The sequence below is a fragment of the Anser brachyrhynchus genome, assembly GCF_964034855.1.
Source record: "Anser brachyrhynchus genome assembly, chromosome: Z".
Lineage (NCBI taxonomy): Eukaryota > Metazoa > Chordata > Aves > Anseriformes > Anatidae > Anser > Anser brachyrhynchus.
This window is the reverse complement of record NC_137697.1, coordinates 28188180-28212696: the sequence shown is the minus strand read 5'-3', so window position 1 is coordinate 28212696 and position 24517 is coordinate 28188180. Positions and strand designations below refer to the sequence as shown.

The 24517-nt window shown below is 40.9% G+C and overlaps 1 protein-coding gene across 1 annotated transcript in view; it reads left to right on the top strand.

Annotated features, from left to right (window-relative positions):
- The window catches only part of LOC308185182 (uncharacterized protein), a gene marked incomplete at its 3' end in the record, with an annotated part of 146339 nt that extends 125888 nt beyond the window's left edge, over positions 1–20451 (top strand). Inside the window, exons 2-3 of the mRNA XM_080572972.1 lie at positions 18142–20272; positions 20403–20451. Coding sequence (XP_080429098.1) covers positions 18804–20272; positions 20403–20451 — 1518 coding nt within the window. The 5' untranslated portion in view covers positions 18142–18803. The remainder of the gene's footprint in view (positions 1–18141; positions 20273–20402) is intronic.
- Positions 20452–24517: the final 4066 nt, after the last annotated feature.

The following is a 24517-nucleotide window of genomic DNA, read 5'->3' as shown; positions in this document are numbered from 1 at the left end:
TTAGAAATTAGAGCACTTTCTCAAAGAATACACTGATTTTTTTATTGAAGTGATTATTTACACACTAATTCAGAAATAGATAAATTCTGATTAGAGCAATTGTGCTTTACTGGTAATATTTGCCAATTACATTTTTTACTGTAAATCATGATTACCTGGGTTCTCAATTACCTGTAGCTGCATTAAAAATCAATTATTTCAAAATTAGGATGTCTATAAAACATTTCTTCATACTCTCTCCCCCTTCCAGTGTAGTTTTAAACCATTTCTTTATACATACACATATATATAAATAATATAAATGTATATATTATATTTATATATATTGTATATATATACATATATATTTATTATACATATATATATATATATACACCAGATGAACTGCAGCTCTTAAAATTCTGAATAGCATCTGAAATCTTAAAGAGCCATCCTTGAGGCCATCTCTAAGTACATGGAGGAAAAGAAGGTGAGCAGAAGCAGTCAACATGGATTCATCAAGGGGAACTTTAGTTTAACCAACCTGATAACCTTCTATGATGAGATGACTGTCTGGATGGATGAGGAGAGAGCCGTGGATGTTGTCTAACTTGACTTCAGCAAGGCTTTTGACACCGTCTCCCATAACATCCTCCTGGGCAAGCTCCAGGAGCATGGGATACATAAGTGGACAGTGGGGTGGATCAAGAACTCTTTGGGTGGCAAAGCTGAGAGAGCTGTGCTCAGTGGTGGTGAGTCTAGTTGGAAGGCCATGGTTAGTGGTGTCCCCCAAGGCTCAATACTGGTTCCAGTGCTATCCAACTTATTCACCAATGACCTAGATGAAGAACAGAATGCACCCTCAGCAAGTTTGAGGATGATACAAAGATTGGTGGAGAGGCAGACACACCAGAGGCCTGTGTAGCCATTCAGAGGGACCTAGACAGGCTGGAGAGATGGGCAGAGAGGAACCTCATGAGGTTCAACAAGGGCAAATGCAAGGTCCTTCACCTGGGGAGGAACAACCGCAGGCACCCGTACAGGTTGTGGGCTGACCTGCTGGAGAGCAGCTCTGTGGAGAGGAACCTGGGGACTGTGGTGAGCAACAAGTTAACCATGATCCCGCGGTGTGTCTGTGTGGCCAAGAAGGCCAATGGGATCCTAGTCTGCATCAGGAGGAGGGTATCTATCAGGTCGAGAAAGGTGATTCTCCCCCCCCTACTCAGCTCTGGGGAGGCCACACGCAGAATGTTGTGTCCGGTTCTGGGCTCCCCAGTACAAAAGGGACATAGAACTCCTAGAAAGGGTCCAACGTAGAGCCACAAAGATGATTAAGGGATTGGAGCATCTGTCCTACGAGGAAAGACTAAGCGAGCTGGGCCTGTTTAGCCTAGAGAAGAGGAAACCGAGATATTGAGATTGAAATCTTATCAACCTCTACAGATACCCAAGAGGACAATGTAAAGAGGATGGTGCCAAACTCTCCTCAGTGGTGGCCAGTGCTAGAACAAGGGGTAATGGGTATAAATTGAACCACAGGAGGTTTCATCACCATATGAGGAAGAACTTCTTTATGGTTCGGGTGACAGAGCACTGGAACAGGCTGCCCAGAGAGGTTGTGGATCCTGTGTAACATGCTCTAGGTGACCCTGCTTGAGTCGGGGGGGGGGGCGAGGGCAGATGATTTCTGGAGACCCCTTCCAACCTCAACCATTCTGTGATTATGTGATTCTTTGATCTTGCCTGTTGAGCTCAGATATGTCCCTCAGATGTGCCCCTTCTGCCCCCACTGGCATCACCTGGACTCCTGCGTTCAGCACATGAAGAGGACAAGGGCAAGTTTTCCATAACACATTCATGTTAAAACATAATGGAATTTCTTGGCAAACTGAAAACAGATATAGAACTGTATGTAGATCCTCTCTGTTGGAATTTAGCATGAAAGGTCTTCAAAAGTACCAAAGTACCTTAAAAAGTGCAGCATATGGTCGGGTATTGATTGTGGCGAGCTTGTCTACATGAGAATATGTGGTAGGAGCCGCTGCTAAGGAATGCCACTTAGCTAAACTTAGAATAGTTCATTTGGAAGGGACCTTCAAAGATCATGTAGTACAACTGTCTTTCCTCTCAGGACTAACCAAAAGTTAAAGCATATTATTGAGGGTACTGTCCAAATGTCTCTTGAACACTGATAGGCATGGCGCACTAAGCACCTCACTAGAAAGCTTGTTCCAATGTTTGACCACCCTCACATTTTCCTGCCTGGATGCAATCCTCCCTGGATGTGACCCTGTGTAACATGCTCTAGGAGACCCTGTTTGAGCAGGGGGTCAACTTATTTCTAGCCGAGTCTTGGCCTTCCTCATTGCATACCTGCATTCTCTGACAATGTTACTATATTCCACCCAAGTGATTTGTCCCTTCTTCCACATCATGTATGCTTTCTTCTTCTGTTTAAGTTTTCCCAAGAGCTCCTTGCCCATCCACGCAGGTCTCCTGCCCCCCTTGCTCGACTTTTTTCTTGTAGGGATGCACCGATGGTGAGCTTGGAGGAAGTGGTGCTTGAATGTGGAAGCGGTGCCAACTCTCCTAGGCCCCCTTTCCCTCTAGGGTCCTGGCCCAGGGGCTTCCTCCAGTTAGGTCCCTGAAGAGGTCAAAGTTAGCTGTCTTGAAATCCAGGGTTGCGGTCCTACCTTTTGCCCTGCTTCCTCCTCTCAGGATCTTGAATCCCAACATCTTGTGATCACTGCAGCTGAGACTGCCCTCAACCTTCACGTATCCAATTAGACCATCTCTGCTTGTTAGCACCAGGTCCAGCAGTACCCCTCTCCTTGTTGGCTCATCTACCACCTGTGTCAAGAAGATATCTGCAATGTTTTGCAGTAACCTCCTGTTCTGTTTGTTCTGAGCTGTGTTGTCTTCCCAGAAAATATTGGGGTGCTTAAAGTCCCCCATAAGAACTGGGGCCTGTGAACGTGGGGCAACTCACAGCTGCCTGTAGAAGGAAGGCCTCATCCACTTCCTCTAAGTAAGCAAGTAAATAAATAAATAAATGCAGTGCTAAGGTTTAACAACTTAAAAAGATCTGCTTTGCATAGTAGCAGTTTATAAAGGGCTTAAGTTCCAAAATGACCAACTATGAGGTATAAAGTTGCCTCACATAGAGTTATGAGTCTTATGACTCTATGAATTCACTGAATAATAGCTACTCCAGACATATTATAGAGGAAAAAGTGACCGAAAACAATCTGGAGAGATAAAATACTATGTCAGAAACAGGTGACTTCTAAAACTCATGTATAGTTTAGCCATATAAATGCTTAGTCTACTTGACATCACTCTGAAAATAAATACCTATAACATTTATTTATTTTTTTTATTTGTTCATCCAAAAAAGACCCAACATATTTTTATTGCAATAGGCAATACAGACAACATAACACTTCCATTTCTTGTTTAAGGTCTATTTCTACAAACGATAGCTACCCATGTGAAAATAGATCCGTGCACATACGGTAAGCCAGTATCTCTAGAAGTGTTGAAGTCAAAATGGTTGAAAAAGATCTCATGCCTTTTAAGTTGGTGCTATTGAACACTCAAGGCCTCTTAAGTTTACCTAACTTCCTTGCAAGTTCAGTCTTCTCTCTACCTTCCACAAATATCAACAGGGTAAAAATAGATTTTCCAGAAGCTTTTTATCAATTAGTGTTAGATTTACTTTGACCCAGATTTTAAATTGATTAATTGCTTTCTTTTTGGATACATCCATCTTTGCAGTTTCACCTTCTAATGCATTATGACCGGCAGATGTTTAGCATAAGAACTAAAAATAAAAAAATAAAAAATGCAGTTTTAACACTTTGAAATTAGAAACTTGCGCAACCATCTAAAACATTTTCAAAGCATTCCACAGAAACAAGTTCCTTGAATCTTTTTAGGTTCAACATCGTCATGAATAAACACTGTGTTTGGGATGAGATCCAGTCTTCTCTTAAGATGAAGTCTAAAACCAGTTAATTTAATGAAGAATTTTTTCTTTATTTCTGGGCTGAACATTCACTGGCCCAACTTTGTACCATTCCCATGCATTCTGTCATCGGTTATCAGGAAGAAAAAAAGAGCACTTCCCTCTCCACTTCCCTCCTCATAAAGTTGTAGAGACCAATGAGGTCGCTTCTGAGCCTTCTCTTCTCCAGAGCAGACAACCCTAGTGCCTTCAGCCTCTGCCCGTAAGACATGCCTCCCAGCCTTTTTATGAGCTTTGTTGCCCTACTCTGAATGCTTTCAAGAACCTTAACACCTTAACATCCTTTGTATACTGTGGAGGCCAGAGTTGTACCCAGTATTCAAGGTGAGGCTAAAACAATGCTAAATATAGCAGGAGAGTCATCTCTTTTTATTGTTTGGCTATGCTGTGATTAATGCATCACAGAATGCAGTTTGCCTGTTTGTCTGCCAGGGCACACAGCTGAATCATGTTGAGCCTGCTGTCAACCAGAACCCCCAGATCCCTTTCTGCTGAGCAGCTCTCCAGCCACTCAGCCTGCTGTCCACTCTGGGGCAGCTTCTGGATTCTTCTCACAGAGGTCACCCTTGCAGTCCCCTTACTACCACACTCTGGACACGTAAACCCAAGAAAACCCCTTTAAAGCAGGGTACACTGCTAACTAACTCCCTGAGAAGCTTAAAGTTTGCTCATTTAAAGTCCATGTTGACAACTCTGCTGACCTTACACCAAAAATTTTGTACTCAACTTTTTTGTACATCATCTCTCAATGTTTTGTACATCATCACTCAATTTTGTGTACATCATCAGTGTGACCAAGACAGCTAACTACCATCACCTCTTCCTCAAGGCCTTCCTGTTCTCAAACAACACATCCAAGAGGGCTGTTTTCCTAGTTGGCTCACTTAGTACTCGTGACCGGAAGTTATCTTCAACTTGCTCTAGGAATTGCACAGCCTTACTCATCACAGCAGTATGATATTCCCAGTTTATGTCTGGGAATTTGAAGCCTCCCATAAGGACGAGGGTGACCAATCCAGAGATTTCCACCGATTGCCTGTAGAATAGTTTATCTGTGTCGTTGTCTTAGGTGTGCGATCATTAGTAAACACCCACAACAACATCTGCATTTTTATCCGTCCCCTTAATCCTCACCCAGAGGCTCTCTACCACATCATCCACAACAGCAATGGCTGTACAGTCTGATCTCTCCCTTATGTACAGCTTCCTATCCCTTCTGAACATCTGATAGCCCTCCATCCCAGCATTCCATTTGTGGAACTAGTCTCAGCAATTCTCACTAATACCAGTGATCTCATAATTCTGGGGAAGGATCAGAGCTTCCAATTTGTCCCCTTTGTTCTCTGTTCTGTGTGCATTAGAACACAAGCAGTTCAGATGTGCTCTTCAACCCTCAAGCACTCCCTGGAGCAGCATAGATGCTCTCATTAACCTTGCCTCCTTCAGGCAGTGCTGCACCATCCCTTGGCATAACCTTAGTCTTCCTAATTGTATTCCCCCTTGCTGATCGATCCTAGTTTAAAGCCCTCTCAATCAGCCTGGCCAGGGAAATGTAACATAGGTCCAATCATTTTAGTTGTTTTCTTTCAGTGGAGGCTGAAATGGAGCTATATGGCAAACCTGTAAGAAGAGGTTCAGCTGATCATCTCTTCTGTGCACTGTCCACTACAAACAGGATACAGGACACAAAAAATGCAAAATAGATAAGGAAAAAAAAAAAAGAAAAAAAAAAAAAAAGAAAAAAACAAACACTTTCATCTGCATCTGCAGATTTTTTTTAAGACTTTTTTTTTTCTTTCTATTTTTCTCCAGAAAAAAATACACTTAAATGAGCTATCTTAGACAATACAAGATCAATAATCTGAACGTCTAATATTTCAGAAGGTTACGTTTACATGTTCCATTCATCTCTTTCCAAATACCACCTTTGAAAACACCTTAGGAGTAGTAATGAGTTTTAGGAGTTCTTATAGTTGGTTCAGTCATAAAAATTTAAGGCACTTTATTTTTTAGGCAATGATTTCTGGAAACAAAAAAGAAACAAAAAGGGATAATGTCCATCACATATACTGTAATAAATATATTGCAGAATTCCAAAAAATAGTTTTTCACAGATAACATTCCTATTGTAATTCTAGCATCCTGGAGTAAACTGATCATTTATCAGTTTATTTGATCACTTTGGAAATGATGGCATCACAAAAGTCTGTGCAATGAAACCAAATTCATATTCATCCGCTACCTCTGGTTGTTAATGGACGCCTTTTAGGCAGTTGTGATGGGACGTAGGAAAAAGCTCCTTAAAAACAGAAAGAGTCCAGCCACAGAATGAGTCTGTGATGTAGCAGCTGTTCAGGGAAACACATCAAAAAGTGACACAAGGGCTGTCTAACGGAATGCATGGAACAAAGACCTTGAGGGTCCTTCTTAAATACAACACAAATTTACCAAACCTACCTTTTTCTGAGCTCTAGAAACCAATAAAACTTTCTGCAAGTATAAGACAGCTAAATTTTTCAGTGAACTGACCCTGTTTAAGCAAGTTCTCCCTGGGATTAAAACTATATGGGCATCTGTAGCAACTAATACTTGAGCATTTAAATAATCATAAAAACGGTATACTTAGAAAATGTTTTCCTGCTTGAAGAGCAGGGAATAAATAAATAAATAAATAAATAAATAAATAAATAAATAAATAAAAGAGAGAGACACTATGCATCTGTGTTCATTTGTAATTGAATATCTGTGCAGCCTCACAGAAATTCCAAAATATGCTATTTACATATTGTTGAGTGCATTATGGTACTAGGTTGAAAAGACAGTAATATTGTTTCAACTTTTGACTAAAGTATATTATGTTACGTAATTTAGTTAATCTTGCGGTATTTATACCAGAGGTAAAAACAAACAAACAAACAAACAAAAAAAAACAGTGCAAGCCACCAGTGTAATTGCTATCATTCATGCTAGATGTGAGAAATAGAGGAAATTTTGGTATTTAAACTTTAGAATTGTTATACTTTAAATTTGTATGTATATATATATATATATATTAATTATTTTATTTTATTTTCCTTCCCTTATGTTTCTCTTTTACAACATCAATAACAGGAAAATATATGGCTTTCCTTTACCATGTATCTATTCTAATTTCAGAGAGCTTTCTTGGTTTGATCCTGTCTTAAATCCTAAATGGAAAGGAATCTGCAGTGTTGCTAAGGGCTTTAAGGAGTCAAAAATACCCTCAAGACGTATTTCAGACTATATTTTGTTCACCATCCCTTGTTGATGTTTTAATTTCCTCAGTGACAAAGACTTAGTTCACTGGAGCGAAGACGTACTCACAGTTAGAAAAATTAGCTGACCACTTAAGGCTTTATTGAGAACTTTACTTTGCATGATTCTATACTTCCAAAATCATTTTCACAAATACTAGCTTGATAAACTTGTATAAGAAAAAGTAAAGCAGAGCTTCTCTTAGAGTTCTGTTGCTCCAGAAGCTGTCTGCTTTTAACAAAACCTAGAATCTGTTCCAGAGGCAATCAGTCTCATGGGACTAATTAGCATTATTATTGACAAGAACAAAAATATTATCTTGAAAAGGGGGATTAAATTCTTCATCCAGGTTATTCCACATGAAAAATAAATAAATAAATACATTTAAAATTGCACAAAATGTTTTATTAGATTTGACTTAAAATTAAATAGTTGTCCCATGAAAACACTGCCACCTTAAACCTTTTTTCTTTTTAAATCAAATTTTCATTTCAGACAGACACTGACTTTAAAAGAATTTTCTGTCTTTTTTTTTTTTTTTTTTTGTAATTAGGTTGATCATTCTGGGCAAGATTTCACAAGGCAGAATAACTCTACCCCCTATTTTATCAAGATTATAGTATCATTTTAATTTCAGTTTATTATAATATGTTACAGCAACATTTTGTTGTTGTTTCAAACAAATCCTTATGTGATTTCTAAGTTCTGACAAACTGTATTGAAATTAGTGTTTCAATAACTACATACATTTTCAAACGCTACTTTTATGTTAAGTAGCTTGAGGGCAATTCACTTCCCGTAAAACAGAGTTAAATGACTCTTGCTCTGTTACTGTGAGCGATGGGACAATTAATAGTACCAATGTTTAGAAACTTTCACTGGTGTTTGAATTATCCCTTCTCCAAAAAATTAAGTAGATCATACATCAGAGAAATTGCACACTGTTTGCAAAGCCAGGTAGATTTTTTGCCATCAACTATACAGATCATATTGAACACACGTTCTGGCCAACAATTGGGATTGCAAGCTTTTCCTTTGCTCATTGCTTTTTCTGAACAGATTTTGAGGTTTATAATCAGAGAGCTGTTTTTAATTTTCCTGGAGAGTTTCAAAAAGTAGCAAATACTCCCTCCAACCTTTTGGGAACAAATGTGTAGGAATGTGCAGAAATAGTTTAACATCATCTTTTACACACAAAAAAAGCAAATGAATGTCTTCATACAAAACTTCCAAACATACACTCCTCAGAGACAGAGGTGTTAAGGTCACAGTGAAATAGCCAAAGAGATTGTTATTGATGAGCTTGCTTTGTAAGTTTTGCATATTTCCACAAAAACTCTGTCACCATCATATGCTTTCAAATTTCATGCTTTGCAAAGACTGAATGTCCTAAAGTCAAGACAGAAAATATGAGTAGAGGAAAATAAAAGAGACATAATTTTACCCGAAACTGACACTTTTTGGTGTGACAGACCACCACAGGTAAGAGTGAAGAAGCTTAGGTTTGCAGCATCTTTACAGATGGTCCTTCAGATCACTAGAACATTCTGAAAGTAAGCCCATTTCAACAGCATTGGATTTTTATTTCATCCTTATATCCTTATCCATGTGTAAGAAGTCAAGCAGGGAGGGCAGGAAACCAGCATGGCTGACAGGGTACCTGATGGTCAAACTGAGGTGTAAGAAGGAAATGAACAGGCAGAGGAAGCAGGGTCCTGTGGCCTGGGAAGAGTACAAGGGCAAATTTACAAGATGAATCTGGTGGTCTTCTATAACAGAGTGACTGCGTAAGTCGACAAAACTAATAGGTGTCATCTACATGGACTTCTGTAAGGTTTTGACGTGGTCCCTCATGACATCCTGATAGCTATATGGATTTGAAGAGTGGGCCATTCAGTGGATAAAGAATTGGCTTGAAGGCTGCACCAAGAGAGTTGTGGTCAACAGCTCTATGTGGAGGTGGAGGATACTGAGGAGTAGTGTCCTTCTGTGGTCTGTCCTAGGACTGACACTGTTTAATAATTTTATCATTCACATAGACGGTGGGATCGAGTGCACCCTCAGCAAGTTTACAAAGGACACCAAACTGAGTGGAGCAGTTGATACAACAGCAGTAAGGGATGTCATCCAAAGGGACCTGGACGAGCTAGAAATTTTGGCCCATGTGAACCTCATGAGGTTCAACAAGGCCAAGTGCAAGGTGCTGCTGCTGGGTCAGAGCAATCCCAGACATGGGCGCAGACTGGGAAAAGAACTCATTGAGAGTAGCCCTGCAGAGAAGGACTTGGGGGTTCTGGCAGATGAAAAGTTTGACATGGGCCAGAAGTGCACGCTTGCAGCCCAGAAGGCCAACTGCATCCTGGGCTGCATGAGGAGAGGAGTGGCCAGCAGTTGGAGGGAGGTGATTGTCCCCCTCTGCTGTGCCCTTGTGAGGCCTCACTGTATGGAGTGCTGTATCCATGTCTGGAGCCCCCAGCACAGGGAAGATGTGGACCTATCAGAGGGCCACAAAGATGATCAAGGAACTGGAGCACCTCTCCTATGAGGAAAGGCTGAGACAGCTGAGGATGTTCAGCCTGGAGAAGAGAAGGCTCTGGGGAGACCTCATTGTGGTCTTTCAATACTTAAAAGGGACTTATGAAAAAAATGCTGAACAACTTTTTACATGGGCAGATAATGGCAGGCCAAGGAAATGGTTTTAAAGCAAAATAGGGGAGATTTTGATTAGGTGTTAGCAGGAAATTCTTCACTCAGAGGGTAATGAGGCCCTGAAATGTGTTGCCCAGAGAAGTTGTGGATGCCCCATTCCTGTAAGGCTTTAACGACAGGTTGGATGGGGCCCTAAGCAACCTGATCTAGTGGGTGGCATCCCTGCCATCCCTATGGCAGGAGGATTGGAACTAGATGATTTTTAAGGTCCCTTCCAATTTAACCCATTTCACGATTCTGTGATGATATTCCTGACATAAAAACCTGTTATTTCTTAATATATGTATATAGTATCTGGAGGGAAAAATACTACAAAGTGATCAAAAACCAGGACAATCGTAAAATACATTTCTTCTGATTTGAAATCAACTCTATCCTTCAGTATCTGAGTAGAAATAATGGAGCCTTTTAAACATATTTGGCATTTAGAACCTTTATTGATTTGTTTAGGTGCCAGCAATGGACAAGGCACACCAAGTGTTAATAATCAGTGGTTCCTTCACAACCTAGAAAATATTTGAAACACAGTGCATTACCCAGTCTGTTTATTTATTTATATATTTATTTCTTTATTATTTCTCTATAGGTGAAGAATCACACTCTTGCTGAAAAACCTTTTCCTGATATCCGCCCCAAATTTCCCCTGTCACAGCTTCATACTGTTCCCTTGGATTCTATTGCTAGTCACCAGAAAGAAGAGATCAGCTCCTGCCCCTCTGCTCCACCTTGTGAGGAAGCTGTAGGCCACCATGAGGTCTGCCTTCAGTCTCTTCTTCTCTAGGATGAACAAACCAAGTGACTTCAGCTGCTCCTCATACATTTTGCCTTCTAGACCCTTCACCATCTTTTTAGCCCTCCTTTGGATACTCTAATATTTTTATGTCCTTTTTATACTGCAGTGCCCCAAGTCGTACTGGGTACTTGAGGTAAGACCCATGAGGGCACCATTGCAGAGTACCGCAGGACAGTCACTTCACTCAACTGGCTAGCAATGCTGTGCTTGATGCTCCCCAGAATATGATTGTCCCTTCTGGCTGCTAGGGCACACTCTTGATTCATATTCAATTGCCTTCAATCAGATCCTTATCCGTGGTGCTGCTCTCCAGCTTCTTGTCCCCCAGTCTGTATGTACACCCGGGGTTGCCCTTTGCCAGTTGCAGAATCCAGCACTTGCTCTTGTTAAGTTGCATATTCTTGGTGATTGCCCAGCTGTCTGATTTGTCAAGATCTCTTTGCAAGTCCTCTCTACCCTCAACAGCGTAAACCACTCCTCCAAACTTATTGTCACACACAAACTTACTCAGAACACCTTCTAGTCTTACATTCAAGTCACTTATGAAAACACTGAGCAGAACTGGCCCTAAAATAGAGTCTTGTAGTATCCCACCACTGACTGGCTGCCAGCCTGATGTAACCTATTTACCATAACCCTTTGAGCCCTACCTATCATCCAGTTTTTCACCAATCATATTTTGTACTCATCTACTGATGTGCTGTCCATTTTGTCCAGAAAGATACTGTCGGAAACAGTATTGAAAGTTTTATGTAAATCCAAAAAGATATCATCAACTTGTTTACCTTGGTCAACTAGATGGGTGACCTTTCATAAAAGTAAATTAAGTTTGTTAGGCAGGACTTTCCCCTCTTGAGCCCATGTTGGCTGTGACCAATGACAATATTGTCTTTCAAGTGTTGTTCAATAACTCCCAGAATAGTCTTCTACCAGAAACAGATGTGAGACTGACAGGCCTGTAAATACTGGGGTCTTCTTTCTTGCCCTGCTTGAAAACTGGGACATCAGGACTATGGGGGACCCGTAGCCCATCATCATTGTTGAAGACAGGGGCAAAGAAGGCATTAAATGTCTTTGCTTTTTCTGTGTTCCTGTTTGTGAAGAGGTCCCTCATCAAATAATGGACCAGTGTTTGTTCTGGTCCTCTTTTTGCTGTTATTGTATTAAAACAAAACAAAACAAAACAAAACACCACAACCACCACCACCAACAACAAGATGTTTTTTATTGTCCCCAACAGTAATGGCCAGATTCAGCTTTTACTGAACCTTAGCCACATGAATTTTCTCCCCACAATGGCGAACACCATAGTTCGCCCATGGTGCCTGACCTCATTTCCAGTGGCCATAAATTTTCTTTACCTACCTAAGCTCTAGAAGAAGATCCCTACACAGTCAAGCTGACCTTCTGCCCTGCCTTCTTGACTTCTGACATTTTGGAATTGCCTGTTGCTGTGCTCTTAAGAGATGGTACTTAAAAAAATCACCACCACTGGCAGCCCCCAATGCCTTCAAAAGTAGTTGCCCAAGGTGCCTTACTAACTTGTTCCCTGAGCAGTCTCAAGTCTCCTCTCCCCAGGTCCATGTTGAAGTTCTGTGTCAGCTTTCCTCTTATTACCAAAAATTTTCAACATGACTACTTCATGGTCACTATGGTCACGGCAGCCACCAATTGCCACTCCACCTGTGAGACATTCTCTGTTCACAAGCAACAAGTCTATGAGGGCACCTTTCATAGTCATCTCCCTTAGTACCTGTACCAAGAAGTTAACATCAAGGCAGTTTAGGAATATCTGCTGTGTAGTATTCTCATTTTCTATCTGGCAAGTTGAAGTCACCTACAAGGACAAGGACAGCTGATCTAGAGGTACTTCTCAGTTCCTTAACAAAAAATTCATCCATGTTATCATCCTGGCTGGGTGGTCTATAGTAGATTCCCACAATGATATCTGTTTTATTTTCTTGTTCCAGATGCTCTCAACCATGTAATCACCAGCTGCAAGCTCTGTACTGCCCAGCCCCTCCATTACATACAGTGTCACCCCCCTACTCTCCCTCTCCTGCCCTGTCTGCTCCTTCTGAAGAGCCTGTAATCATCCATTGTAACGCACCAGTCACAGAATTCTTCCCATCAGGTTTCACTTACGCCAATGATTCCATAGCTCTGGGACTGAGCTAAGGCTTTTAGTTCCTTTTGCTTTTTTCTCATGCTGAATGTGATGGTGTAGAAACATTTCAAATGTGCTTTATTGCATCCAGAGTACTTCACACATAAGGCTAAAGAACCTTACTAGCATGCAGTCTTTCAGATTTTGGCTTGCCATGCCATAGCTTACCATCAGTGGGCTTGTTTTTATCCCTTTCCCCTTTCAAATCTAATTTAAAACTCTATTAATCAACACTGCTATCTCCTGTGCAAAAATCCTTTCCCCACCTCTGAGAAAGGTACAACAGATAAGGCGCTAGTAGTCCTGATGTTGTGTAGACCATTCCATGATTGAGAAAACACAAGTTCTGCTGGTTTTCTGTCACTTCTATCATTTTGTAAAGGATTTTTCAATAAATATAATACTTTGATGACATTTTTGGTTTATTTTTCTACCAGTTTCAACAGCAAACACATGGCACACCTCTTCTATCATTTTGAAACCCTGTTCAGTTAAAAATGTTGTAGGTTAATGACCTTTTTATATTTGCATTTAAATTCCTTCCATACAAGTGAGATACAACATCTCCATCAAGAAATAAATGTGAGGTATGTGGTAGGTTGCATCTGTTGTTGTTATAAACTGTAATTTTCTTCTGCTTTGTACAGCAAAATTGCATCCCTTGAGACTCATTTGGAAAATTCTCTTACTCTCTCTTTCCTATGGACCTACAGAGGCAGCTGTCTCTTTCGGAAGGCATGTTATACTTGTTTATGAGCAAGTAAAACTCTTGTTTCTTCTCCTAGATGGAAGCAATATCACCAAGGTAGTTGTGCAGATGTATGTATGTCAGCTAGGTATCTTCTGAAGAAACTTTCAGATGTTTGTTTTATTGTGCTGTGTACACTGGTTCCAGAAACGTGGTTTGATTTACATAAATGTTGTCAATTACAGTAATTGAAATATTCTTATGACAGCATCAAAAATTCATAGCACTAGAACTTTTCAGTTTTATAGAATCATAGAATCTATGATCAACCACAGAAATCGGGTTGGAAGGGACCTTAAAGATCATCTAATTCCAAGCCCTCTGCCATGGGCAGTGATGCTACCCACTAGATCAGGTTGGCCAGGGCCTTGTTCAGGCTGGTCTTTAACACCTCCAGGGATGGAACATCCACAGATTCTCTGGGAAACCTGTTCCAATTCCTCATCACCCTCTGAGTGAAAAAAAAAAATCTTCTGAATATCTAATCTAAAGCTACCATCTTTTACTTTACAGCCATCGCTCTTGTACTATCACCATACTCCCTGAAAAAGAGTCCCTCTCCAACTTTCTTGTAGGCCCCCTTTTGGTTGTGGAAGGCTGCTGTAGGGTCTCCCCAAAGCCTTCTCTTCTCCAGCCTGAACAACCTTAACTCTCTCAGCCTATCTTCACTGGAGAACTTTATAATGTTACAAACAGTATTTTCAAACTTAATGTACGTGAGCATTAAAAAGTCTTCACTTTAATTAGCTGCAGAGTCACATAATTTGCAAAAGAACTAGAGCTGCCTTTTTCTTGCATTTTTATATATCTATATAGCTTATCTACAAACCCTGTTCCCATTGAAAACTGAGATAAGCTGCTGCTCAGTTCTGTGATTGTTACTCAGATTAACTAAAATTTTCGGTTGATTGGATTCATTGGTCAGCATTGTGATCCTATGATCAAACAAGATATCATTATTAAAGCTAAGAAGTGACAGAAACAAGTTTCCTGAGAAGGCTCCACAGCAAGCAAATGAAGTTACTTTAGTGACCCCTAAAAGAAATCCATCAGAATGTCTCCATAGCCCAAATTATTTGTTGATTATACACGAGACCCCTAATAATATTCTCCTCGCCTTGAAAAAAATCTTCTTTATTACCATTGATAGAAATTATTTTGCTATGTAAATACGTCTTCAATTGCATTACTTAATTAAAGACATTAATAAAACCCCATCCATTTATCTCATCATTGTGCCACTTCTTTACGCCCTATGAATAAATATTTGAAAACCAACAAACAGACAAAAAAAATCCCCAGCCCTACCCTCCACCCCCAAGAGCTAATATAACTACAAACAAAGTACTCACCTTTATATATTGTTTTTATACTCTAAAATGAGGAATAAGATAGCAATTTATTCTGTCACAGAAGTAAAACACACAGATAAATAACTGTTGTATATCAGTGCAAATCTAATATAAGTGGATATATGCATTTAACTTTTCTTTTCAAACTTATGTGAATCTTTTAAATGTTTTGTTCCTTTTCCCCAGCAGGACGCTTGGAGAGCTGTGGGTTTTTTTTTTTCCATATAACCATCATCTCCTTTGAATACATATGATTTTATATTAGTATTAGTATTTAATCAATTAATTAATTAATTTAAGAAGTGAAAACAACATCAGTTAAGAGAGTTTTGTAACAATAAGAGAGAGAAGGAAAATAATCTTTCTGGACATTTTGTTCTCAGTCATTCCAAAAGTTCACACAGAAAAATGAAAATTTTAGCCAGACTAAAGAAACATAAGATTAGTGATAAGATTTACTGGGGGAAATCCTGCCCTCAATAAATGTATCTATTTGGGTGATATGGTGAGGGAAAGAAAGTGGTTTCAGACACTTCCCTGGCAATAAGGCTATCTTGCTGATTCAGGCTAAGCAGACTAGGTGGTATGCTGCTGAGCAGAGATCCTGCTCTTTTATGAATTGTCAGGGCACTGATTCCTTTACAATCTTTGTTATGGTACCATCTTTGCTGCCTAGTCCAATTACATAGCAGAGGGCAGAGGTTGTTAGTCTGTTTGTTTTACTAATAATTCTCACAAAGAGAGTAAGAATGTTCAAAAGCACAAAACAAATCCATTAACAAAGTGGAAAGAAACAGTGTAGACTGGGTCAAAAGACAGAATTTCACCAGGTTTCTTCTATGGGACATCAGCTACTTGCTTTAGTATGAAGAAGTAGATTTATGTGACAACTTGACCAGCCTGAAGATACTAAGAATACTTTTAGAATGCACATGTGATGAGAAAATTCTGTACATTCAGAACTAATGTTAATAGAAGTACTGAAAGTGCATAACAATGTTGCTATTACAGTAGGAATAAAAATAATTTGATTAAGACCGAGAAATAAAGTGCAAGAACAGGATTCCTTTTGATAGATATTGATTTCTCGTAGATTTGCTAAGTATGGGTTATACAGAAGGTTATATTCCTTTCTTTGAATAGTTAAACTATTTAAAGTCTCATGAGTTCCTCAGCTAATTAAAAAATATAACTACATATAGACTCAGGAACAGCATGAGAACCTTTCAAGCTTCACAATGTGCTGGAAGAGTACATTGAATCCACTAATTCCATTAAATTGATATTTCAATCTCTTTAATTTAATGAATTATTATCCGTACTTTAAATTGTAAAGATCTGCCAAGTATAAACGTGATTGACCTAAATTCTCAATTCTTGTGTCATTTGCTGTTTCTTCACAACCTCGAAAACTAAAGTATAAGATGAAATAGAATATTCGAAGCATTATTAAAAATACTCCTGAGAATTTTATTTCTTTAATTTACTGACTGGAAGTAAAGAAATGTTTGATGCTTACTGGTTTGCATAAAAGAACACAGAAATGACGGTGTAGGCAAAGCAAAAGGTAGCACTCTACAGCATTTAGCATGTAATAAGATTTAAGAAGGAGTTAAATGAAGTGTCTACAGAAACACAGAGTTTTGAATTAAAAACAAAACAAAACAAAAACACAACAAAAATCTAGACTCTTCATTACTGTGCTGTTTATAAATATGTCCTAGCAATAAGAAGCAGACACAATATTTCAAGACTTGTAGAAGTTAATAAAACTTCTAAACCCTGTCTAAAAAATAATTTTGAACATAATTCACGTTTGTGAGAAACAATTTTTTTTCCTGAATAGTTTTGAGATCAGTCAAATTCATCCCATTTGATCTACATATATACAACAACTAGCATTAATTACAGTGCACGCTCTTTCTTGCGAGGTTATTAATGAATCTAATACCATTCAATTCTGGAGTACTATTTTTGCAAACTTATCTCCTTTTTCTTGCATCCAGAGTGTTATTTTCTAGTTCTTTAATTATAACTAAGATATTTACAATAGCTTTCTTTAATTCACTCACCCCTAACCAAGGTAAAAACCTCCTTGCAAAACTGTGAAATGCTAGAGGATTTTAATAGAGGATTATCTGGAGTCTGCTTAATTCTGTGTGTGATCTCAAGGGGGCTTGGCTTTGTGGCTCTTCAATAATAGTTACATCTAGAATTATTGCCCCCAGGGTGCAAGCTCCCTTTCGTCCTATGGGCAACAGATTCCTGGATTTATTGCCACATAGCCAGTACCACCCCTTGCCATTCAGGACAGGCCATCTGGTTACAGGATTCTCATGTTGTATCTGGTGTGCATTTTGTATATTAGCATTCCCGTAGCTACCATATTTGGTACAGTATGGATTATTCCCTACTTCATGGATAATATTTCCACACCCAGGGTCAGTACTATTGCCCCCTGAGTTTCTATCAATGTTGTTTAAAAGGCACCTGTGATAACACAGTAACATTGAGTTAGATGTTTGAAATCTGGGTTATAAATATATGTCTTTATATATAGTGACTAATCATGTATCACCAGTTAGTAGGAAGTTTTCCACATTTCATTATAACACTCGTAAACATCAAACATTTTTTCATATTTAAGCAAGCCACTCCTCTTCAATCTGCTGAAGCTGTTCAATCTTATTCCAATAAGGGAAATAAAGAGTCTCAGCTTTATAGGTGATATTCTTGATTCTAGTACAGTAATTCTTTTTAATGTTCCGGTCTTTGTTACTACTATAGAGAAAGTAAGCAACATCTAGTTACAGAATAATCTGAAGTATTCTAATAGTGTATACTACTTGTGGGCTCAACTTTTTAACTTCTATTAAATTCACTGCACTTAAGTTAAAGCACTCAGGTAGGGTTTAAGGGAAAGTATTTTATCTTAATTATTTTACATTGATGCAACTAGCGTTTTGGAGATAAATGTAAATTTTTGAAGGCCTACTACTCATAACTTTTTCTTTTGCATACTTTCTACAAGCTCCGGCGCTGCCTTCCCAGGTGCCCTTGAACAATAGGTTTGAGGCCCTGGAGCTTGAGAGACCGGTGGGTGAGGATGAGGTCGGAAGCCTACCCAGGAGGATGCCTGAGGTGAGGAAGTTGACTCCACGCCTCAGGACTGCCTCCACCAAGAAAGAAAGAAGGGTGATTGTTGTGGGCGACTCCCTCCTCAGGGGAACGGAGGGCCCTATTTGTCGGCCTGACCCCACACGTAGGGAAGTCTGCTGCCTCCCTGGGGCCAGGGTCAGAGACATTACCAGGAAGCTTCCAAACCTGGTTCACCCCTCTGACTATTACCCGCTTTTGATAGTCCAGGCTGGCAGTGATGATGTTGAAAAGAGAAGCCTCAAGGCTATCAAACAGGACTATAGGGGGCTGGGACGATTGGTGGAGGGAGCGGGAGTGCAGGTGGTGTTTTCGTCTATACCTACGGGGGAAGGGAGAGGCACGGAGAGGACACGGAAAGCTCACGTGGTTAATAGGTGGCTCAGAGACTGGTGCCAGCACAGAAATTTTGGGTTTTTTCACCATGGGGAGCTTTACTCGGCACCCAGCCTGATGGCCCCAGACGGGTCCCTATCTCCAAGGGGAAAACGGATCCTAGGCCAGGAGCTGGCGGGACTCATAGAGAGCGCTTTAAACTAAATAAGAAGGGGGTTGGGGCTCAAACAAGGCTTGTTGGAGCTGTGCCAGGGGAAACAATGGCTAGGCCGGGGAAGAAGGAGATGGCCCAGCTGAAGTGCATCTACACTAATGCACGCAGCATGGGTAACAAACAGGAGGAGCTGGAAGCCATCGTGCAGCAGGCAGGCTACGACTTGGTTGCCATCACGGAGACGTGGTGGGACCGATCCCACGACTGGAGTGCTGCAATGCCTGGCTATCGGCTCTTCAGGAGGGACAGGCAGCACAGAGGGGGTGGTGGCGTGGCTCTCTACATTAGAGAATCTTTTGATGTTGTGGAACTCCAGGCTGGGAATGATAAGGTTGAATCCCTGTGGGTTAGGATCCGCGGGAAGGCCGGCAAGGCTAGCATCCTGGTCGGGGTCTGTTATAGACCGCCGAACCAGGATGAGGAGACGGATGAGGAGTTTTATAGGCAACTGACAGAAGTTGCAAAATCGGCAGCGCTTGTCCTCATGGGGGACTTCAACTTCCCGGACATATCCTGGAAACACAACACGGCACAGAGAAAGCAGTCTAGGAGGTTTCTGGAGAGCGTGGGAGATAGCTTCCTGACGCAGCTGGTCAGTGAGCCTACCAGGGGTGTTGCCCCGCTAGACCTTCTCTTCACAAACAGAGAAGGACTGGTGGGAGATGTGGTGGTCGGGAGCTGTCTTGGGCAGAGTGACGACAAAATGGTTCAGTTCTCTATTCTTGGCGAGGCCAGGAAGGGGACCAGTAAAACTGCTGTATTGGACTTCCGGAGGGCTGACTTTGAGCTGCTCAGGACGCTGGTTGGCCGAGTCCCTTGGGAGGCGGTTCTGAAGGGCAGAGGAGTCCAGGAAGGCTGGGCGCTCCTCAAGAAGGAAATCGTGATGGCACAGGAGCGGTCCGCCCCCACGTGCCCAAAGACGAGCCGGCGTGGAAGAAGACCGGCCTGGCTCAACAGAGAGTTGCGGCTTGTGCTTAGCAGAAAAAAGAGGGTTTATAATCTTTGGAAAAAAGGGCGGGCCACTGAGGAGGACTACAAGGATGTAGCGAGGCTGTGCAGGGAGAAAATTAGAAAGGCCAAAGCTCATCTGGAGCTCAACCTGGCTACTGCCGTTAAAGACAACAAAAAATCCTTTTACAAATATATCAACGCGAAACGGAGGACTAAGGAGAATCTCCATCCTTTGCTGGATGCGAGGGGAAACCTAGTTACTAAGGATGAGGAAAAGGCTGAGGTGCTTAATACCGCCTTTGCCTCAGTCTTTAGCGGCAATACCGGTTGTTCTCTGGATACCTGGTACCCTGAGCAGGTGGAAGGGGATGGGGAGCAGGATGTGGCCTTCGCTATCCATGAGGAAATGGTTGGCGACCTGCTACGGAGCTTGGATGTGCGCAAGTCGATGGGGCCGGATGGGATGCACCCGAGGGTACTGAAAGAACTGGCGGAGGAGCTGGCCAAGCTGCTTTCCATCATTTATCAGCAGTCCTGGCTATCGGGGGAGGTCCCAGGTGACTGGTGGCTAGCCAATGTGACGCCCATCTATAAGAAGGGCCGGAGGGCAGACCCGGGGAACTATAGGCCTGTTAGTTTGACGTCAGTGCCAGGAAAGCTCATGGAGCAGATTATCTTGAGGGTCATCACGCAGCACTTACAGGGCCACCAGGCGACCAGGCCCAGTCAGTATGGGTTTATGAAAGGCAGGTCCTGCTTGACGAACCTGATCTCCTTCTATGACCAAGTGACGCACTTGGTGGATGAGGGAAAGGCTGTGGATGTGGTTTACCTTGATCTCAGTAAGGCTTTTGACACCGTTCCCCACAACATTCTCCTCAAGAAACTGGCTGCTCGGGGCTTGGACTGGCATACGCTTCGCTGGGTTAGAAACTGGCTGGATAGCCGGGCCCAGAGAGTTGTGGTGAATGGAGTTAAATCCAGCTGGACGCTGGTCAATAGTGGTGTCCTCCAGGGCTCGGTACTGGGGCCGGTCCTCTTTAATATCTTTATCGATGATCTGGATGAGGGGGTTGAGTGCACCCTCAGTAAGTTTGCAGATGACACCAAGCTAAGTGCGTGTGTCGATCTGCTCGAGGGCAGGAAGGCTCTGCAGGAGGATCTGGATAGGCTGGACCGATGGGATGAGGTCAACTGCATGAAGTTCAACAAGGCCAAGTGCCGGGTCCTGTACCTGGGGCGCAACAACCCCAAGCAGAGCTACAGGCTGGGAGATGAGTGACTGGAAAGCTGCCTGGCCGAGAAGGACCTGGGAGTATTCGTTGATAGTCGGCTGAATATGAGCCAGCAGTGTGCTCACGTGGCCAAGAAGGCCAACAGCATCCTGGCTTGTATAAGAAGCAGTGTGGCCAGCAGGTCTAGGGAAGTGATTGTGCCCCTGTACTCGGCTCTGGTGAGGCCGCACCTTGAGTACTGTGTTCAGTTTTGGGCCCCTCGCTACAGGAAGGACATGGACGTGCTCGAGTGAGTCCAGAGAAGGGCAACCAAGCTGGTGAGGGGTCTGGAGAACAAGTCTTACGAGGAGCGGCTGAGGGACCTGGGCTTGTTCAGCCTGGAGAAGAGGAGGCTCAGGGGCGACCTTATCGCTCTCTACAGTTACCTTAAAGGAGGCTGTAGAGAGGTGGGGGTTGGTCTGTTCTCCCACGTGCCTGGTGACAGGACGAGGGGGAATGGGCTAAAGTTGCACCAGGGGAGTTTTAGGTTGGATGTTAGGAGGTACTTCTTTACCGAAAGGGTTATTAAGCATTGGAACAGGCTGCCTAGGGTGGTGGTGGAGCCACCATCCCTGGAGGTCTTTAAAAGACGTTTAGATGTAGAGCTTAGCGATATGGTTTAGTGGAGTACTTAGTGTTAGGTCGGAGGTTGGACTCGATGATCTTGAGGTCTCTTCCAACCTAGAAATCTGTGATACTGTGATACTGTGATCTGTCTGGTAGGCTGTAGAGAACAGCTGAACAACTTTCTTTCCATGGACTTCTACCTCTGTGTTTTAAGCTATTCTTTGCTGAAGAGATGTAAAATAAATAAATAAATAAACAAATAAATAAATAAATAAATAATAAAATAACAATGTATCTCTGGTGGTAAATATTGTAGTGAACGGGAAGTAAAAGACAGATTGAAATTATGTGGCTTTAGTGGTGGACTTCATGGTTTAATGGTGGACTTGGCAGTGCTAGGTTCAAAATTGGACTAGATGATCTTAGTGGTCTTTTCCAACCTAAATGATTCTATGATTCTATGATTATATAGAAGATTTTTTTTTTGTTTCCAAACGAAGTTCTTGGAGAAATATTTACAGAAAGTATTAGATTGGTATCTTGAAAGGGGAAACACTGAAAAATCATGTGTTCTTTATATTAATTAGCCTTCTTTTCAACAGGAATTTATCTAGCAGACAAAATAGAAGGGAATCTACATTATGAGGCATTAAGGTTAGTGACATTAAGGTTAGTGAAAACACCAATTAGAAGAATATGCTTGTTAAGATAGATTAGCTACGTTTGCTAATTATTTAAAAAAAAAGGGGGGGGGGCCAGGGAGGGAGAATATAAACATGTATAGTCTGACTTCCTTTAAAGTAATGCTAAATAACCAATATATCTAGTTTTTCAATCTACGTGCTTAGTGCTAATGATATATGCAAGGGTAGGTAGAAGGAGAGTGTCTTTTTCCTTTAAGGGTATCTAGTCAAGGACCTTTCCCAATGCAACAAGGGATATAAGAAAGGCAGGAAGCAATGGGAACCAAGTCTGGACAGTAGTCATGTTGATGTGTGGGGGCATGTGGGAACGCTCGAGACTATTTTCTCGATCAGATGCTTGACTGATTGAGGTTATCTAAGCTTGGAGAAAATGACCAGGAAAACCTGGTCAGTTGTACAGGTTAGTTGTACTAATTGATAAGGAAAGAGACAGAATGTGAGAATGTGAGAATGTTGATTAAAGAAAGGACAAGGTTGTCTGATTGAGGATCTCTGGATCAAGATAATATGAAGTAAAGAAGGGGGAACAATAAGTAAAATGCTAAAACACAGATCTGATAAACAAAAGGTGAGCCAATGTCAAGAAACCTCCCAGTCATGCTAGCTGATGTGCCACTTCCAGGAAGATCAACATGGACTTTGTTGCTGATGATACATGCTCAGCTTTGCTAGCAGTTGAATATGCAAAGGAGAAAGTGGCAGACATGTTCCCTAGCCTGTGCAGAAAAGCCAGATCACCAGGAACTGGGCTGGGCCCCAGTGTCTAGGCAGGAGTGGTCCTGAGCTGGAGCAGCTGAAGAAGGTGGCTTCACTCTGTGCTCTTTACCTCACTTAACAATATAGACAGTACTGATGATTTCTGCCAGATATTACACTAAAACTTTTTTAAAAGAAGTAAAACAGAAATGGGAGATCTTTCCAAAAGAGGCCAAATACTGTCTAGTTGTCTTAGAAGTGCAAAAAATGATTGTTCAGGTGCTGTGTCTCACTCAGTTTTCACTCAGCATTGAAGGGATGGTCTGCTATAGGCTCTGTATGCTGTGTAGGCCTATGATAACAACACTGTTGATACTGTGTTTTCACTATTGAAATTGCTTTCCTGTTTATTGCTATAGTTTACTTTTGATACCTAATGAAAGAGGCACATTTATTATTCTCTTGTGATAGAGACGTTAAACTGAAACATTCTGCTTTAATTGCACAGACATGAGTAGTTACTGTTCAAGCTGGAACTAAAATGACTCTCCTCATCAAGGCCAAATGCTTTGTGGGGAAGTTTTTCATAAATAATTGAAGTGCAAACAACTGTAATAGTAACTAATGGGAATTAAGGGATATAGGCTTGCAAAAACAACAATATGTTTTGCAGTGCTAGAGATATCCACAATACTGTTATGGAATAATAATAATATTGTACAGTGTTTTTCTTTTTGTTTTCACCTCCCTCTCCCCCACACTTTTTTTTTTTTTTTCCATGCCTCCTTTTTTGATGTCTTCTCTCAAAGTACAAGCCTGGTTTGGTTAGTCCTAAAAGATCCAAAAGGATATTTTATATCTTCAACTTCCAGGAGAGACAGAAGTAATTAAAAAAGAGAGATTTAAAAAGCATGAGTTAAGTAAGCAGAGTTTTCTTCAGATGTTTTGAGAACTATTATAATGGACCATTCTCTTGGGATTTAATAAAAGCTAGAAATGAGCCTCTTCATTTCTGTGAGATTACTTCAGAAGTTCAAGACTTGCCATTTCCAAAAAAGACTTATGAAATAGTATATCCATCTTTTCTTAGTTCTACAATCAGCTTATTTATAGGTCATCACTGAAGTAGTAGAATATTAATAATTAAAATAATAAAAAAATATATGTATGTTATGAGCTACCTTATATTATAGAACTATATCTCATGATACCAAAGACAAGAAAGAATTTGATAAATAAGTTGAAACAAAAGAAACAAATAGGGGAAAAAAAAAAATCTTATTTCTTCTGTTCTTATATAGTACTGAGAATAATTTAGACAGTCAGAAGTAGAAGAAGCATCTGTTTCCCTAAAAGAAGGAAGTTCTCATTCATGAATTAAATATACAGTTTGTTTGTACCTAAGTACTTTTCTGACAGTGGATACATGCAAATACCTTTAAATAATGTAAAATTTCATTGAAGTCCTTCATGTAGTAAAATAAGCTTATTCCAGTTTTTGTTTTTGTTGTAAGCTCAGACAAGGACTTAATTTCATTTTAAATATAGGCTTGAGTGTTTTTTTTTTT